This window comes from Dermacentor silvarum, chromosome 1 (genome assembly GCF_013339745.2).
Source record: "Dermacentor silvarum isolate Dsil-2018 chromosome 1, BIME_Dsil_1.4, whole genome shotgun sequence".
Classification (NCBI taxonomy): Eukaryota; Metazoa; Arthropoda; class Arachnida; order Ixodida; family Ixodidae; genus Dermacentor; species Dermacentor silvarum.
This window is the reverse complement of record NC_051154.1, coordinates 249,147,225-249,165,932: the sequence shown is the minus strand read 5'-3', so window position 1 is coordinate 249,165,932 and position 18,708 is coordinate 249,147,225. Positions and strand designations below refer to the sequence as shown.

At 52.4% G+C, this 18,708-nt stretch overlaps 1 protein-coding gene across 3 annotated transcripts in view; it reads right to left on the bottom strand.

The window, feature by feature from the left end:
- LOC119437031 (protein pangolin, isoforms A/H/I/S) overlaps positions 1 to 18,209 on the bottom strand; it is a 190,038-nt gene extending 171,829 nt beyond the window's left edge. Inside the window, exons 1-2 of one of the 3 annotated variants that reach the window (XM_037704095.2) lie at positions 17,884 to 18,209; positions 17,652 to 17,739 (exon numbers count right to left, since the gene is read on the bottom strand). In XM_037704095.2, the coding sequence (XP_037560023.1) occupies positions 17,652 to 17,739; positions 17,884 to 18,021 (226 nt within the window). In that variant the 5' untranslated portion in view covers positions 18,022 to 18,209. Of the gene's footprint in view, positions 1 to 17,651 lie in introns of all 3 variants that reach the window. The other 2 variants (XM_037704094.2, XM_037704093.2) reach the window with 2 other exon arrangements.
- Between the last annotated feature and the right edge of the window lie 499 nt (positions 18,210 to 18,708).

The window sequence follows — 18,708 nt, the reverse complement described above, 5'->3', positions numbered from 1 at the left end:
TAGAGCCGCCAGCCAGTGCGAAGGTGGCACTTGACGGGGAGGAAACAAGGCTTCCCGAGGCACTTGGCAGGGAGGAGAGAGACGGGGGGCCGAGCGAAATGCGCGCAGCTCGCGTCAGGCGAGCGGGAGACGCGCCAGGCGCGCTCGTTCCGGCGCGGCTGCCCTCGCGGGTTCCGCCAGGAGCGAGCCACGATCCTCCGTTACCCCAGCGAGAAGAAGAAGCAAAAGGCGAAGGGGCCGGCGCGGAGCGGGGAAGAAAGCTTCCTACGCCGAGTCGAGCAAAAAAACAAAAAGCACACACGCCGTGAGGAGCGAGCCGCGAAGGCGCGCATCCGAGAAAGAAGGTTACGCGTTAGGGCCGACCAAAATCCCATTACCTTTATAAAAACAAATGCCCCGGCTGCGCCAAAGATCGAAACAGAAAGGAGGGGCAGCAGGGCGCGCGGGAGAGAGAGGGGGGCATCGCAGGCTGCAGTCACGCAGGCCACCTCTGAACTCGGGCGCGATAAAGAGCAGCGCGCTGGGGCCATCTTGAGCAGTCCCGCGGCGTGCTGCACCGCCGTGTTCTCCCCCCCTTCCCCCGCGGCCGTTGCCTTCTCCCACTGCCACAACTGTCTTCTCCGGCCCAGCAAGGCGCAGCAGCACCGCACATCCTTGAGCCTCTCCGCATTTGCCTCTTTTGTTCCCTCGCAGCGCGCGCCGAGTGGCCGGCCTGCCCGCGCCACCGCGTGCGTGCTGGCACCATGCGCGCGCGCCCCGCAGGGAAATTCCGCGCCCCATGAGACGACGCGCTCGGGACGCCTCCTCGCCAGGGGCACGTGCGGCCGGTACGCACCAGGGCGAGAACCAGCAGGTTCGGCCGGGGAAGGCGGTGGCACAGTGAAAGCGATCCGTGCGCGGCTCCTAGGTAGGGCTCGCGTTAGTCATCGCACATCGGGCGCACTGGTTTGCGGCAGCTTCGGTGCCGTCATTTTAAGCGGGGCGGCCGGCCACATTCCCCTCTTTCCTCTCCTCAAGGCACTCGACGGCTACACGCAGCAAGCGTTCCGTAGGGAGAAAACGAAGACTTCTCGATCATACAAAAAAAAAAAAACTTTTTTTTTTCCCCCACTAGCGGTTTCAACCAGTTGCATCGTTCTACACGAGTTCACACCGATTCCCGGGTCGGCGCGTATTCGGTTTTGAATACAAAAGCCGGCCACGACTGCCGAAATCTCCACCTCATATCTCTCCACCACGCCAAGGGTGAACCACTTCCCGAAACAATCGAAACAGGCCACAAATTATAATCTCTGCGTACTCTAACAGCCTAAAAGAAAAAGCCGACGCCCTAAGTATACGCAAACATAGGTCCAACATTACGAACGAGCACAGAAGGCAACGTCTCTTTCTAGCAGGAGTGAACTTTCAGCGTCCCCCACAGAGAATCACGACTTGTGTCATCTCGAGCTATATCCACATTAGGTTTAACCACGAACCCGTTTAAAAATAAGATTTGTTGAGGATCACAATGCATTTGAATGAAGGATTGCCACTAGTGCAAATGAGAAGTTGCGACATTCACATATGAACCTCAATAAGAAACAAGAGAAACCAGAGTGTCGCTACTTTTTTTTTTTTTCTCGAATTGAGAAAAACCCACTTGCTTCGCAAGCAATACTGACTTCAAATGCTCCGCATACAAAATGTAGCTCTTTAACGACGAACCGTATACCCGTACCAACTCTACAAAAGTGACTGCTGCTTCACGCAACTGTTGTATGCGAGCCTCAGTATCCTAATTTATCAAATATCACGAAGTAATGAATAGTACCAAATCCACTATAAAACAAAATCATGTCAGTGAACAAGAGAAACTGAATTTAGGCAAGGTCAGTTGATCGTAATCTATGCAGAGCTGCCAGTAAATGCCCTCGCTGCAGATGTCGGGATTCACATATACCAAAACGAAGTTCCTTCTGTCGCGATCACAAATGCGTCATCGAAATAGCGCAACGAAAGTTCGAAACTAGTAAGCATACACGTGCTTATTACGTGTACACACGTATCATATCATACACTTATCAAATCAAGCACGGCCGCAGACGCACTTCGCAGCTCCGCTGGAATAACGAACAGCTTCCCCAGTGCAGGGTAGCAAACTGGATATCTACCGGTTAACCTGCCCGCCTTTCCCGCAACTTCTTTATCTCTCTCTTTTCGTTAACAGCCGCGTTGCGATGGCCAAATTTAGAGGGAGAAAAAAAAAGGGAGGGGGGGGGGGGCATGACACGGTCCTCGACTATTCTCGGTTTATAATTGTAATTGAGGGTAGAGGGGGCAATATGGTTTATACAAACAAAACTGGGCTCTCAGCGCACATTTCACTTGAAAGTTTCAATTTGAAATCGCTGCCGTTAAGCCCCTCCCACAGATAGAGACCGCCACTTTGGCGTACGTTGTGTGACGTCAGGAACGGTTTCGACTGCTCCGAAACAAAGGCACAAACAACATCGGGCACGCTCTGGCTCCCAACGGCGCAGCAAGTGTTGAGTCGTGCCCGCAATCTTTTCACTCGCGCGATAAAAGCAGCACAAACCAGAGAACGCCTGCAGAAACTATCTCGGGCTGAGCCCGAAAACGCACACGCGAAAACAAAACGCATGGCGACCCATGACGTCTTTCTGGCTCCTGCAATCGCTCCTGGTGCTTGCAGTACAAAGAAGTGCGGCCTCCGAGATTGGCGTCCGTTACTACCGAGAGAGCCGTAGCTGGGGATGGAAGTCGTTTCGCCACCAGTTTACCAGACTGCATGCTATCTGATCAACAGCGATATTAAAATTTTCAAATACAAATTTTCTACCTCACCGAATGCGCTGATATTTATTTCACCGGCTTGCTGTGGGACGCGTATCGTTTAACCGGCAATGCATAATTCAGGCTCGGAAATTGGGTGTCATGGCAGCTTTAGGCGCACCGAATAAATTGTGAGCTCGAACATATCTAAAGACTACGCTGGAGTCTAGAACTCTACTCGCTTGACTGTCTCAATTGATTGTCAAAGTTATGCAACGCACGTGTAACAAGCAACGGCCGGGGACAAATTCGGTACACGGGTGGACCGTAGTCTCACTCGCAAATACCTATTGTTTCAGCGACGACTGTCGCCAAGTGTAAGAACATAGGATTTGAGATAAAATGTCCGCTGACTAAGATTCGTAGCAGTAGCGCAGATAAAAAATTGTGCGCAAACCGACGATAATGCAACTAAGTTCGTCTAATTGTTATTTTAGTTATGTTAGCCCAATACCGAGAGATTGAAGCCTGTCAGCGCTCAAACCATATCTACTAAGTAGGAAATGACCGTTCCCAAACTTCCGGCGGAATGCACTGCCGTAATTACCTATTTTCCTATAAGCGCTCCCTTGAGCATACTGGAATAGAGCTACGTGAAGCACCATGTTATCGCTTTGGGAAGCTGAACACCACCAATCAACCAATAAATCAGCGAACAGGCAACCCGTGGGCGTTTTGCTACAATAACGGGAGATCAGCTGAAGCTGACAACCAAAGGGGAAGAAAAGAACGCAAATTTAGTAGCAGCGAATCGGCTTGACGTGGGAGGTTGCCTGCAGTTGAAGTCAGAAGTAGCCGTGTAACAACTACTAACAAGCAACCATGGTTGCACACGGAAGGGACCCGTACCGTTTGGCATCTTCGGATGAACGATTTTGTTTTTCCTTCAAACGGCAACAAATACAAGCCGACGTACGAATCAGCGGCGGTCCGAAGTCTCTGAACAGGCTTCACTGTCGATGCCAGCTGTGCAGGCCATACAGTCGCACTTGTAACTCGCTCTATCCCAGTGCAAACCGTCATTAAAAAAAAATCATCGAACTTGCGGTGCTCTGCAAATGAGGCGCGCAGGCTGAGCTCACTTCACAGTATTGCCGATTGACATGCACACAGACGTTACAAACCGTTTACAAACACGTGGAGACGCGTGGCGGCTTCCCGGTGAGGAGAGATCGGGGTTTTTAATTTGAGGCACCATGTTTGGGTCTCACGACACCACTTGGCCACGGACGAACGCACACACACCGACACGCTTCAGTGATCGCGGCTAAGGCCCACCACACACCAACACCTGCCTTCAAACGCAAAGAACGTAAATTTCTGAAGGGAAAGCAGCGGAGAGAAGAACACGCTGCTTTCTTTTCTTTTTTTCCAGGGAACGCATTATACTAATGATGATAATAACTAATTAACCCTGTAATGCCCAAATACACTTGCACATCAAGAAAAATTAGGTCAACTTGTTCACCTTTATTTCTGACCTTTCAGAGTGAAATGAGCGAAACGCTACTTGAGTTACATTTTCATTAACATAGCAAACAATTAGTAATTGGTCTGCTGAACTATCCACAATTGAAAACTCGCTCCAGCGCATCCAAAAACGCTTTTATAGGCTATCCATTAAGTTTGCCATACTTAAATCAGACTTTGGATGTATCAAACTCATGCAGTATAATTATAAATTGAGCATTACAGATTTAACTAATAGTCACTAATTAACATAACTACTTTAGATAATTCTTGCAAACGAGGAATTCAAGCCGGTCAGTGTTAGCTTGGGGACTCGTGATACTCACCTATCACAAAATGCGCTAATCTTGTCCCGTATTGCGCGAAGGAGGCCTTTTGGGAATTAAGCGGAACGCCAATGCATTTCTCCTCAAGTTTGAGGAGAGATGTGTCAAAACTGGTGCGATAGTGCGTCAGTAGTCCAACCAAGTGTACATCACTAAATCACTTTTACAATTACGCAATTGCAATACGTACGTGTCTCAAAGTAATTGAGAAGTTGATCACCAAAATGAGTTAATTAAAAAAATTAAATTATGGGGTTTTACGTGCCAAAACCACGATCTGATTATGAGGCACGCCGTAGTGGGGGACTCCGGAAATTAGGACCACCTGGGGTTCTTTAACGTGCACCTAAATCTAAGTACACGGGTGTTTTCGCATTTCGCCCCCATCCAAAATGAGTTAATCACACAATTAATTATCGCACAATGTGCTCCACCGCTAGTGACCGCGTTGCCTGTAAAATCTCCCCTCCACCGCGTATCCGTAGAACAGATCTTTCAACAGCAGCCTGGACAAGTTCTGCAGTTCTACATTTTTGTAAAGGTGCAACCAGTTGCTTCATGTGGCACTCTGGCGTCGTCGTTCACCCAGAAGTTCTTGACTTGTCAATATCTATCTAGTAGGCCTGGGCCTCTTTCTCGGATCTCGGGAGGCAACGAGCAGTTTCGCTCGCCTCCGAGACGTCGGGAGAGTCGTGCCGGCTTTCGAAACCACCGGACCAAGAGAAGTGCCGCCGTTGATCTTAGCTCTCACTATTGCGTACACTGCGCGTGCTGCTCTGCACAACAGCGAGTGAGCCGGCAGCTAGAAGACGGTGGCGCGCTGGAGGTCCACGATGTCAATCTGGACAGCTAGCTACCCCCGCGCCCCAAGAAAAATAACGTGTAAAAAGGAAGCGTCACGAGCGGTGCGGAGCAGCGTTGCATCTTGCTTCGCCTCACATGCCGGGGCCAGCGACGGCGGCGCCTGCTGGCAGAAGACCCGCGGGCGGACCACGAGCCAAGCCAAACAAACAGCCGCGCCGCGAAGCAGCGCCGCGGCGCCCAAACGACGGGGCAACAACTCCGTGTTTGTTGCCGTTTCCGCCAGGAAGGCAGCGGTGAACTGTTGTGAGCCAGGTCTTCACATCGAGCACGGCGGCGCCAGTGCGCATTCCCCCGGATGACCTGCCAAGAGGCACGCGGGGACTGCTACCCGTGCCGAAGGCCCGTGGGACGACATCTCCTTTCTTCAAGTCTTCTTCCATGCAGTATAGCACGCGCGCAACTTAAAACGACGGGCCCCGAATGTGTTGCGCCGCCGCCAGTTCATCTCAGAGAGCGTGAGGAAGATTCTGCTGTTTTTTTTTTTTTTTTTTTTTTTTTTTTTTTTTTTCCGCGCAGCGGGCAGTTGAAACACAGTACCGAGACTGCTCGCAAAACCCTGTTCCACGGCGGTAAGTGAGAGCCGCAGAACACGCAACTAACTTGCTCGGAAATCTCGCAGTTCAGGGACGCCGAGCCTTCACCTGACGCGTTCGAAAAAAATAGCCGGAATACGTGAATGAATGCGTGAAACTGGTCTCTCTACCATGGCCGAAGAAAATACAGACCGAGCTAGAACTGGTACCGCCACGATACTTATACATCACGCTCGAATAGTGTAACATGCGATGACTTCGTCTTCAACACCAGGCTCTTTCTCTCGGCGCGCTTGTCGAGACTCGAGGTTATACAAGGGCCTTGATGGTATATGTGTCAGTTTCTTCCGCACGGAGAGCGTGACCCAAGTCGCCGTGTGCCGGCTTCACTATGATGAACACTGCCTTAAAAAAACTAACTGCGCGCATTCAGATATACGCGCTTACAAACGCCGAGGTAATCGCCAATATAGCGGTCTTGAATGGGCACGAAAGGCTTGCGGTGGCGTACGCGCTCGAGGCGAACTTTGTGGAATGGAGCAGCCACCTGGTTCACCGCTATCGGCGATTGTCAGGCACTCAAAGCTGGCCATGTCTGACTATACAAAAGCTCACAGTACCCGCCGCGGTTGCTCAGTGGCTATGGTGTTGGGCTGCTGAGCACGAGGTCGCGGGATCGAATCCCGGCCACGGCGGCCGCATTTCGATGGGGGCGAAATGCGAAAACACCCGTGTACTTAGATTTAGGTGCACGTTAAAGAACCCCAGGAGGTCCAAATTTCCGGAGTCCCCCACTACGGCGTGCCTCATAATCAGAACTGGTTTTGGCACGTAAAACCCCACAATTTTTTAAAAGCTCACAGTACGCGCCGTTGCTGAGGTCGTCCAAATCAATAATTTCACAAAAAACACTCAGCCACGTATCAGACGCCACTTGCAAGTCTTCAGCTGACACTTTGCGGGGCAGTTCGCAAGCAGTGGATGCACTCATAAAATTACGATGCATGCCGTCTTGCCTCTATAATCTCTTTAGTTTACGCCACAAAGTTTTCTTCCAAGCATCATTTAGGCACGCACGCATGTAAGATAAGGTGTGGCGCACCCAGAAATTCCTGCGCGTCATCATCAGCAACTTCCAAGTGCGCACGCGCGTCGCATCAGTCACACGCACGCACAGCTAGGCTGGGGCAGTAATGGAACCAGTGAGGCCATTACACTATGCCTGAGGGCTATATACCTTCATTCAACGCTCAAACGGAGGACATATGATTACGGACACGAGGCCATCATAGAAGTGCCCTCGTCTTCGCAAGCTTTGCGCTCGGCGGCCTGTCTCCCGGCATGCCTTCAGCAGAGGGGCCACTATACCGTTGTTCCAGCAAGCGCCGCCTGCAGCCAGGCTAAAGAGACAAACGTGCACCAAGTCAGGGACAAGTCAGTCTCTCATCGCTCTGCACTCTCAGCGCGGCCAGCGCCCTATGTTTACCTCCTGCTACTTTCCGCAAACGCATTTTTACTACGTAACGCGAGCGAGAACAATGCCAGCTAAATGACAAACACTTCACCGCACAGATATCGATTGCGTGAAAGATCAACACAGGTGAACATTTATACAGATGAAAATGTTTCATGGGACTTGAAGCGCTTGGACCGAAGCACGACATTTTTCTGTTAGCACTTCAATACCATTGATAGTTGCCAACTAGCCCAGCTGTCCACCGTTCTGCAGATGAATTGTGACAGCTATGACCGCAGACTGATCAAAGCGCCAGGACCCACCCACTGCGATCAAAACCAAATACGCGCAATCACCTGCTTAGAAAAGCAGGTGACGAGGGCAGGTTCCTATAAACCGCTTGAAATAAAACCAGCGGAACATGAAGAAACCCGTACTGCAACTAACTTGTTTCGCTATTCGTGCTGGAGGCGTATTTTCTGGTCCAAACCAAAAAATGCATATACGTTAGCGGTAAGTCCAACTTTTGTAACGTGCCGAAGCACGAAGCAGCATATGAGACACTCCGTGGTAGGGGAGCTCCGAACTGGTCTGGGCCACCATGGGGGCCTTTACCGCACAACGAAATCTTAGCACACTGGCGTGTTTACATTCCACCTTCATCGGGGTGCGCCACCAGGTATAGCCATAACATCAATTTTCATGTAGTATCTTCGCTAAATAAAAATCACGAAAAAATATATATCTGAGTCAATTCGTGATTACACACATACATACACACTGAAAAGAGGAGGAAAAAATAACGCGAAACAACGCTATATATATGAGAATGCTTTCAATTACTTCAGCAGCCTGGATAAACTTATAGGTGACAGGCCCGGTCCCGGAGATGAAACCACAGCAGACACGTCTCCACTAACTGCCGCTGCGTGCTTCTGTGTTTGGCTGCGCTGATCACGCCAAGAAGAAGCGATCGCGGCTTCGCGAAGACTGCGTTCAGAAGGTCTCCAGAAACTGCTGCGCGAAGCGAAGGAAATGTTGCGCGTTGCGACAGAGCCCGCCAGCTCAATGCACGGCACCTGGCACTCTCTCGCAACGTCCCCAGCGTTTCCGTATCAGCTGTAAGAGTGGGCAAACACGGAGACAGACTCCGGCGTTGTCGGATGTAGCGCGATACGCACGCTTCGAGAGGTCAGTGAAATGGGCGCTCGACAGCGCGCCCCGATAGGCAGCAATATGAAGGGGAAAAATATCAGCCCCGCAACGCGGCCTGCAAGGCGCCCTCCTCAACTCTGCGCCATTCACGGCTTTTCTTTTCACAGGTGCCGAGGAGAGAGGCACGATTACCACCTCCGGACGCCGCACACGAGAGTGCCACCGCGGAGGGGTGGTGGCGCAGAGAAATCGCTGCTACGAAAAGCGAGAGCCGCTTGTCCTTGCCCGTCCCGAGCCGCGTGCGTCGCTCAAGAAACGCACCAGGTATATCAGGCAGCCCAACAAGAAGGATGTTTGTTTTCAAGCAAAAAAGACCCGCTTCGAACATTCGCCGGTTGCACGGCAAAGCGACAGCTTGCTGCCAATCAACGAGGTGAGGGGTTCGATTCCCAGCCGCGACGAATGCGTTTCGATGTGTCGAAATGCAGAAACCGATCGTGCCCCGTGACTTGGTGCACGGTCGAAGTCACCAAATAGCTCAGGCGCAGCTTTGGCGCGTTTCAAACCAGACCCGTCCAAATTGGTGGCAACAATGTTTGTCAACATTCCTACCTTCCGTAAGCCATCGGTCGTGAAAACTCTCCGTGTACGCCGGTGTTTCTCGTGCCGAGCATAAACGCTTAGCGATGCTGTCTATGCAAAAAGCACACCGAGACGTGAAAGCGCAGATGACGAATCCGGATCGGTTGCGTACACGGTCGTGGTTTCAAAGGGTCCTGCGAGCAGCAGGATAAGGCGCCACGCGATCCAAGATGCGTAGGCCTTGTGGACTCTGGACTGCTCCGAGCTCGCTCTGGAACTTACACCAAAAATATGTGCAACGGCTCGAAGAAAACGTTTATGCGAAGTACCTCAAATAATGTTTGCCCAATAGTACCCTACAGTCCATCTCACCTAATCTCGCGAGTGCGAGACATCGGGCCTGCCTCTCATCTCTCGCGTTCCCCAAGCAGCCAGCAAAGGGGACGACCCAAGCGCACGCTGCTGACCGGGGAAGCGAACGCGGCGCAGCTGCAGCTAATCAGCGTGGTCATTGTAGGCCGCCCCGCACGGCTTAATGAGAGCGCATTCCGAATGTGGAAAAAACGGCCGCGAACCCGCGCGCGACGCCAAACAGGCGCGGAGGGAGAACAGCGGTCGCCCTTCACGAGCGCAGATTGAACGCCACGCGTTGTGCCCACTTGCGGGTCGACTCGGATTACTGTCGCGCACGCCACAGTAATTAAGTGAAACGGCGCGACCTCACAACGGGAGATTCCCTGCATCTCCTCGTAGGGTCATGTACTGAATTTCCTTTGCATTTTTTGCTGAGACAAGAACATTTTCATCTCTTTTCGAAGCTGTGACCACTCCTCGTACTGGCAGAAGCTTTAGTCGCAACAGAAGCAGCCCATCCACGAACAGCCTCCCGCATATTTAACTATATCGCGAGAGCGTCCATCACGCGTCATTTTAGCGCCTTTAAGCGGCGATAATCGGCGAGACCGGCAGAAGTACTCTCAAGTGCACTGAGCACTCTCCTGCGCAAGAGTCGTCTAATGCGATCGCCCCTTCAGGACGACGTACCACCATATTATAGTGTTCTCGCGCGATATAGCTAAAAATGCGGGAGGCTGTACGTGGTGTTTCAAGCCGAGCAGTTCCATCGACATGGTACACGACCTCCAAAACCAGAACCGCGTCAAACCAGTGCGTCGGAGCCCGGGATACACTGGAAGTCGTTACAGCACGTTCACAAGGGATGCAAATAGAGCGAAATCAGCGACAATCCGCCGAGCAACAATGGGTCCCGGATATATCAACCGCGCTCGCGACCACGGCCGCATGCGCCTTTCAGAGTGGACCTGCACTGCGAGCCATAAACGACGACGCACGCACTCCGCGATGCGACAGGTGGCAGGAGGGGCAGCTCTTTCACCCCGCACGCCGGTGAGAGGGGCCGATTAGCGCGAAAACGCGCAGGCGCCGCCGGGGCCCCGCCACGTTTTTCCTGCCGGCGGCGGCCCGCTCGCTCGACACGACGGCTTCGGTCACGACGCCGCACCGAAGTGACAGGCTCGTTTTGAGGCGAAACATGGCCCATGTTTCGGGCTGCCGCGGAGGCGACGCGCGCCTGACAAGGGGGCAACGAACCTGGCCACGCATCGGGCGCCTCCGTCCAGTCAGCTGACATGGCGGGAATCTCATTTGAGGAGCACCCCCCCCCGTCAACAGGCAGCCGCGTAAGGGTGGAGGAGGGGGTCCTAGAACGTTCCCCTATCGCTCTACACAGGCGTGCACACCGAGAGCCACACACTCGGGCCCACACCAACCCTGCGCGGCGACGCCAGCGCGGCTTAACTTTCGCGCCGCCACCGGCACGAAACAACGGACGGCTGCGAGAGGACGCAGGTCGAGCCACACCGAAAGCCAACCGGTGATGCGGAATACCGCAGCACCGAAGCGATGACGAGTAAGAAGAGCTCAAGGCGAACGCTAATAAATCGTTGGCCAAACAAACGTGGACACGCGCCCGACGTGCGTTCGGTATGAGGCCGCGCTGCGCAACGACCGCGAGCGGGCGTCAGACGTGCGCGCAGGAATCGGCCTGGTGCGTCCACGGGCTGGTCCCGAGGAATGTCCCCCTACGCCGGACGTCAAAATTTACGAGTTGATGGCACGAACGACAAATAAAGCAGCCCCAGCAGAACGACCAGGGGCACGGCGCCTGCCTCAGTGTTGGCACACACACACACTGCCGTAAAATTGGCCACTTGGGGGGACACTGGCCATTAGCATCCACAATTAGGGGCTCGAGCGAATTCTCATCGTCAGTCACGGGATGACCGGCTTAATCACTACCTTGTCCGATCTCGAAAGACGACCCTCAACGAGCTCCCTCGCAGACGGGAGGGAGGGAGGAGGGCGCCCGCTGAACTTTGCACAGCGGCCGACGGGCCTGCCCCGAAGCGCGCGCTCCCATCCCGCCGGCCACGCAAGTAACGGCAGGGCTGGGCGGCGCGATGATTCGGATGAGTGATAACCGCCGCGGCGCCCCATCATTTAGGATGCTGGCCAGCCATGTCGCCAACACTTCTCCCTCTCTCCCCACTCAGGCGGGGCCACAAGGGGCGACAAAAACTACTCGCGCAAGGGGAGAGAAACGCGCGCCATGACTGAACGGGAGGGGGGGGGCAACGTCATGCCGACATGGTGTGATACCGCAAGGTAGAAAATGCACGAAGACAACGCAATGCCCAGGCATGTTATAAGTGTCCTTTAATGCACCAAAACGAAAAATGGAAAGCTTTGGAAACGTTGGGAGAGTATAGCAAAATAAGAACTACAAATTAGAGGTTACGCAATATGTTCGCACCGGTTACGGCGCGACGTATGCACTGCATAAATATCTCAGTTTTCTTCTTATTATTATTCGCTCCTATATATGCATGGACCTCCGGAGTCCAGAGATGCCGGTGTCATGGGCTTTCGTCATCTGCAGGACTAAAGATTTTAGGAGCGGCTTGAGCGGACGTTGCGTGCGTTGCTCAGTGGTAGATTTTATGCCACTGCTTCGACATGGTGAGACGGAGGTCTAAAATTCTGGGCGAATTGTAGACGTAAGTAGAGTCAATACTGCCAGCTTCCTTATATTATCAAGCATAATAGAACAGAAAGCACAGACGAACCGCTAGATTATTATTAATAGAAGATATCTACACGCTTTACACACGCGCGGCCTTGCCTAAACACGCAGCCAATGCTTGATTTCTGTTTGTGACAAGGGCACAGATGGCCTGCTTAGTCGTTCCACTCGAAGAAAGCATCTTCTCAAGCCCAACTAATTAGCCCACCTCATTACCTTTACTAGTTACCTTTGCGCTTCACGAAGTGTTCGTGCACGGTGTGTGAGACGAATGCATTGCCCCCCCCCAACATCTCGGCACTCTTCGCAGCGGCAAGAATGCAGGCCCAGGAGCGGGTGTCAAAGGACAGAACACTTCCAAATTCACTCGGGGGCTGCTAGCCCTTGTTCCACTGCGAACTACGGAGGCGAATGTGACGGCGACGTCATATGCCGTAATTTTGACAAATGGGTTTTCTAACACAGAAAGTAGCCCAGCTTGGGACTGCCGGCCTCATATCGATTCTCGAGCTTGATCAACAATTGATAGGTGTCGCATGGTCTGTGGACTACAGAGAGTATTCAGCGAGCACAAAGCCATGACACCGAGTTCCATTCAAACATCTCTTGAGCGAAGGAGGAAAACGACTTCGCTACAGCATTTTAAATCTTTAAGAAACAGCATGTGCAAAACGAAGGAAGCACGATTGAGTAAGGAATACGAACGATCGGAGCCACGTCGTTCACTATCGGCCTGCATGGAAACACTGTCGCGTACATAAATTAATCAAGCGTGTCACGATGAAATGTGGAAAACAGAAAAGAAGCTGCACGACATGCACATCCGACCAATGCGAAGAGAAGAGAGAGAAAAAAAAAAAGAACAACCAGCCCAAAACTTATAAATGAATGAATTAAGCGCGTTGACATTACCCGCGGGAACCCGCAGAAGAGAGGGCACAATTCCCCCTGCATTGACAAGTCGCCAAGCGCCGCTGACGGCGTCAGACGCAATGCCGGTCATCAGCGACGATTGCCGGCAAGTCAACACATAGACGTAACGCTTACACTAAAATAGCGGTGGGCAGACAAGACCTACGTAATTCACCAAGACTGCGGGACACCACGTACCCTCGGTTTTCTAAACGAACCAGCCCTCAAGATTTTTTTTTTTTTGTACTTCAATGTGATTATAGCTTGCACATTTGTCCATTTCAATTAATTATATGTAGTTCACCGCGCGTGCGACCTAACGCTGACCCTTGTCAAAGATACAGGGGCTAAGATCTTCGTCAAGCTGCCTAAAAGCAGCTTTTTTTTTTTTTTTTTTTTGTCACTCCTCAAGTTATGTGTTGCACAGGAAACAAACTTCGACGTTTCCCCCTTCACCACAATTTAGAGGTGTTTCTTCAGACACAGTCAGTCTACTAACAGCACTGCCGTTTTCCTTCCTACACTCCACAGAAGGATTCTAGGTGGCGCGGACTCCTTTCCCAGGACTGTTCACCTCTAAGGAAAGCAGAGTGGCAGACCGGGGCGAGAACACTGCCACACAGCTAAAGCGGTGGCCGAAATGGGAGCTGTGCGCACTGACAAATTACCGTGCTCGGTAATGGTATTTCTAAGCTCTTGTGGCAGAGCACGATATTCAGTTTCGTGATTTGAGCAGTAAACATGAATACCGGAAATAGAGCCACGGTGTGAACACACATTTTCCACGTGGCATATCGCAGTCCATAATTACAACAGTGCAAAATATGGCGACGAAAGAAAAAGAAAACACTATACGCAATTATGATCAACTTTCCCCACTTGGCCGTTCCCAAAACGTCAGTGGTGAGAAATAGTGTATGATTGATCGATATCGCTTCAACGTGAGAAGCAAGAGGCTACATTAGTGGTCAGTGCTGATGCGCTTTGTTCATCGGCTGACCTATTTCAGAACGGATCAATAGTTACATGCATTCAGTCCACGGTCAAAGCGGATTGTTTTGCGAACCAACGAGTGTTGGTACGCCGGTTTAGAAAGGCGCATCAGTGGGCGCGAAACATGGCTCGAGGCAACAGCGTAATAATAGCCACGTGATTGTTGTATTTCTTTTTCTTCTACTGGGATGTGCTGCCGTCAATCCGGCAGAATTAGAACTATTTCTAGCCCCCAAATGTTTCCTCACAGAAATTTGCCTGTCTACCTTGACAAAATCAAACTGAACGGGGAGGTCCTTCATAACGGAAATTCTGCTCGGGCCCTGTTGGACGCATGAACTTTGGGGCAGCTACTTCTGAAACTTCCTAATAGCCGTAAAGCACTTCGCGTGTCCAGCTAACCAAAGAGTCTCAAACTCATGTAACTGCGCACGGTGACGACGCATAGCTATTGTCCGCGCTGTGTGCTTGATTTGGGTATCAATTATATTTCATGCGATGTTATGTCAGTAAAAGCGAAGCAGGTACTAAAATAAATAAATAAATGTTGTGCTACGCATTGCAGTGGCACAACACACCGCAACACACGCGGGCCTATATACACAGTTGTAGATATGCTTTTTTTCTACATTTATGTATAGGAGGCTATGACTAGTGCTACCATCTACAAGAAGACTTCCGAGTCTACTGGCACGAAGTGAGCGGATGTCGACTCGAAAGACGGCGCCTTGTTCTTGTTTTTTTACGGAAAGCAAGCTTCGCGCGTTACACTAAGGAAGACTGCCAACACGCAAAACTTGCTTTGCGTTCTCCGCAACTGCAGTGAGGTATAATTTTTTGCGCGTTGGCACTTAACGTTTAGGTTATCCGATAACACTGGGCAAGTAGAGACTCGCACGCTTTACCCAAGCCGGCGCAGGAAATCCCTCAACCAGCGACCGACTTCCGATTTCGAAATACGTGCTGAAGAGAAATGAATTAAAAATAGGTAGTGAATGTTACTTAATTTTGAGTCAAATGGGGACTCAAGGAACTTCTGTCCGCCAGCGCGAATAGCGTGTTGCCAGTTTTCACGCTTTGTCAACCGAGTAAACGAAGCGAAATACACGAGAATACTTATATTAAACCCAGTTCGCAACTATTGAACTGCGACAAACCACGACAAAAATTCCGACCGAACGGCGACAGCGCGCTGAGGACTCCTCGCATTTCCGATCGTTGTGCAAGTACAGGGGAGTCAGCGACCGCCACTGTTCGTGCACACTTAAACGGTAACTATGGTCGACTTTGTACCCCCCCCCCCCCCCCCCCCGCAAAACGAAGCACAGAAGGTGAGAAAAAGCAATTCCCTTGCAGTCAAATCAGCCTTTCACTTTACCGCGGATGCGCGCCTCTTCCGCTCCCCGTGAAAGATTGAGATAAGATTCTACAGGCAGAACTGATACTTTTTAACCGTCGATCACGGAAGAGCCACATGTTCAAGAACACCGCGCTACCGCTATCTGCCAGGCGCCGCCATTCGGTCATGCGCAGCTGAAAACGGATTAACGTAACCACTGCTGCTGCTGTGATTGTCAGCCACTGATTAGAAGGAGCTTCCAAGAAATTGCTTCGCCCGTTCTCACATCCGTCTTTCAGGTAAGTCGAAAGCTACAGCTGCCGTCCAAAAACTTAGTCGGTGCGCTGCGGGGCGTGAAACACTGGTGGCGGCCACTACGCGAAAAAAGTACCGTGTACTCGAATGCTGACGTGCAAAAAACGTCGACGCCAAGAGAGACTGGCGTGGTCCATACTGTTTCAGTCGGCCACCAGAAATAGAAAGGACCAACCAAAGACAGCTTCGAAAGCGACCGCCTGCTTCTCGGCAAAAGAGAACGACCAGAACGCACGTCACTAGCACCAGCCGCAGGAGACAGAAACCGCATTCCGACAGAGGGCTCACTCCCCCCCTTCCCTGCGCCACCACTCCCCTTGCCTTCGTTCTCGGCTGCCCCTCCGGGCGCCCGTTCAAGACAGGGCCGCACCCCCTCTCTTGCTTCGAGTCCCCCAAGCTTCGTCCGCGCCTTCACTAGCCGGCGTATCAGGCACCCGTCTTATCTTATCTGGGTAGCCCGCCCTGCCTTTTGTCAGCGCTCGAACGAAGACCAAACGCCGCGCTTACAGTCTCGCTTATCGCGTTTTACAATCAGCAAAAAAAGAGAAGAGGGTCCAACCGCGACGGACCAGAGACATGGGAAACAGTAGCACTAGGGATGGAACTCCAGAATGAAACCCCCGCATGAAGCACCCCCCCCCCCCCCTCTAAACTGAATAAAAAAAAAAGTACACAACCACGGCTAATTTCGTGCATTCACACTAACTGGGGTAGCGAAATGAACTTTAATCCAGCTAGACAACGCACCTAAATGCACCTGTAGATTCGTTTCACTGGGCCCACTGCACTTTGATTTGCCCCCATACAACACGACCCGACTTTGTACGCAGTCCGACGTTTGAGTTAAGGAGTAGCAAAAACGTATGACTGGAACATAATGAAAATGTTTGCGCAGCAGAGATTTAACTATGGAGTTGTACGTTTAGAAACCACGATCTGATTATGAGGCACGCCAAAGTAGGGAGCTGGATTAATTTTCTCCACACCTGTAATTATTTAACGCGCACTTAATCTAAGGACACGAGCGTGTTTTATTATTATTTTTGACACCGGTGTCACGCGGCCACTTTCGATCGCAACCAAGCCCGGATCAAAATTCTAACCGCGATTGGCTCCCTCCAACCGCTTGCGTAAGGAGCCACTCGCGATAGATAATTCGATCCCGATCGGGCTCGATCGAAATGCGGCCGCCGTGGCCTGGATCGAACCCGCGACGTCGAGCTTATCAGCGCAACTGCAGGGCTCGCGCGCTGCAGTGAGTTACCATGGGAAACGGAGTGCTAGTGTGCGGGAATATGAACACGCAAAATTATTTGAATTAAAGACGGTGCTCTGCTGGGTGACTCATATTCACTGATCCTTGACCGCAAACAAACCTTACAGAAAAGGAATTGCCAGAATGAGCGCCAGTTTGCGAAGTCGTCTTTGTTCTATGTATGCGCACCTTTCCGTGTAATGCGCTGCGGTGCAGGAGAGGGCCGCACTACAAGATTGCATGCACAACACTTCGCGAAATTCAGCGCTTAACGACGTGGACAAAAACGGGTGCACACATGCTTGACAACACCCAACGAAATGAATTTTCACAATCAGCACGTAATGTTAGAACACCATGCGTGTGTCGTCGCATTCTCACGTAATGTGCGCTGGACGCGCATGACATGAGAGGGCGATGACAGCGAATGAAGAGGTGGAAGCTGTCGCTCCAGAGATCGGCAGCACTATTGAATACGACAGTTTGATCTTGCCGATTAGCTCTATCACTCACCGAATAGTGAACCGAAGGCGTCCGACCGCGTGGGCTTCGGCGAAGCGTAGCCGGAGGTCGCTTGCCCGGGTAGGCCCACTATCTTCTCCTGCAAAAACCGGCACAAACCCGAGGTCGGCGTCAGGCCCCTCGCGGTCGACGCGTCTTGCTGCAGCCGAGATACTCCAAAGTCAGCGTGGCACGACGCGGCGAGGCAAGCCGAGGTCCTGGCAGCGGCGACGGCGGCACTTACCTCCTCGCCTTCAGTTACCAGGCTGGACTTGAGGTCCGTCAAGTTCTCCGAGGAGCGCTTCTCCTCTTCGCCTTCATCTTTAAACACTTTGATCTCGTCCGAGGAGGCCAAGTCGTCTCCGCCGCTGCCATGCGGCATCGTGCCCGCACACACGCCACCGCACCGAACACGCACACAGACACGGCCGCGTCGCCGCGCGAACACGCGTAGCAGACCCGCCTTCAACGGCAGCGCTCGTCGCCACCGCCACAACAACGCAACATCGCCGGACCGCTCCGATCGCGCTACTTGTGGCCGGGACAAATCAGAGAGCACGTGCACCACGAGGCCCCGCGGCAGTAGCCAATGACGGAGCGCGGGCGCCGTCAGGGGGACTCGGAAGTCGGACGCGCAGCGCGATCGACGCGCCACTTGCGCCGAAATTCCGAAGGGGCGCCTTGCCGCTCTTCGCACGCCCGGCGGCTTCAGCAAAATAAACAACAACACGTGTTAGTGCTGCGCCGCTTCGGTGAGGGCGCCTTTGTCCGCGCCGGGGCGAGGAGGCGCGCCAAAAGGGTAAACATTCCGGAGCAGCGTGACCGCGCGACGGCCGATCTCGCCCTCCTCGCCCGCGAAGCCCGTGAAAACGCTAACGAGATGGCGCGGCGGCCGGAGGTGCTGTCTCCGCCTCACTGCGCGACGCGCGCCTCGGAACGGGCCTGCTGGCTACTTTCACCGGCCGCGCTAACTCACGACGCGCGCGGTGACGTTGTCAGTGATCGCACGGGTCGCAGACGGTCATTCGAAGACGCCCACAGCCCGCGCACTAACAATACGCCGTCATTC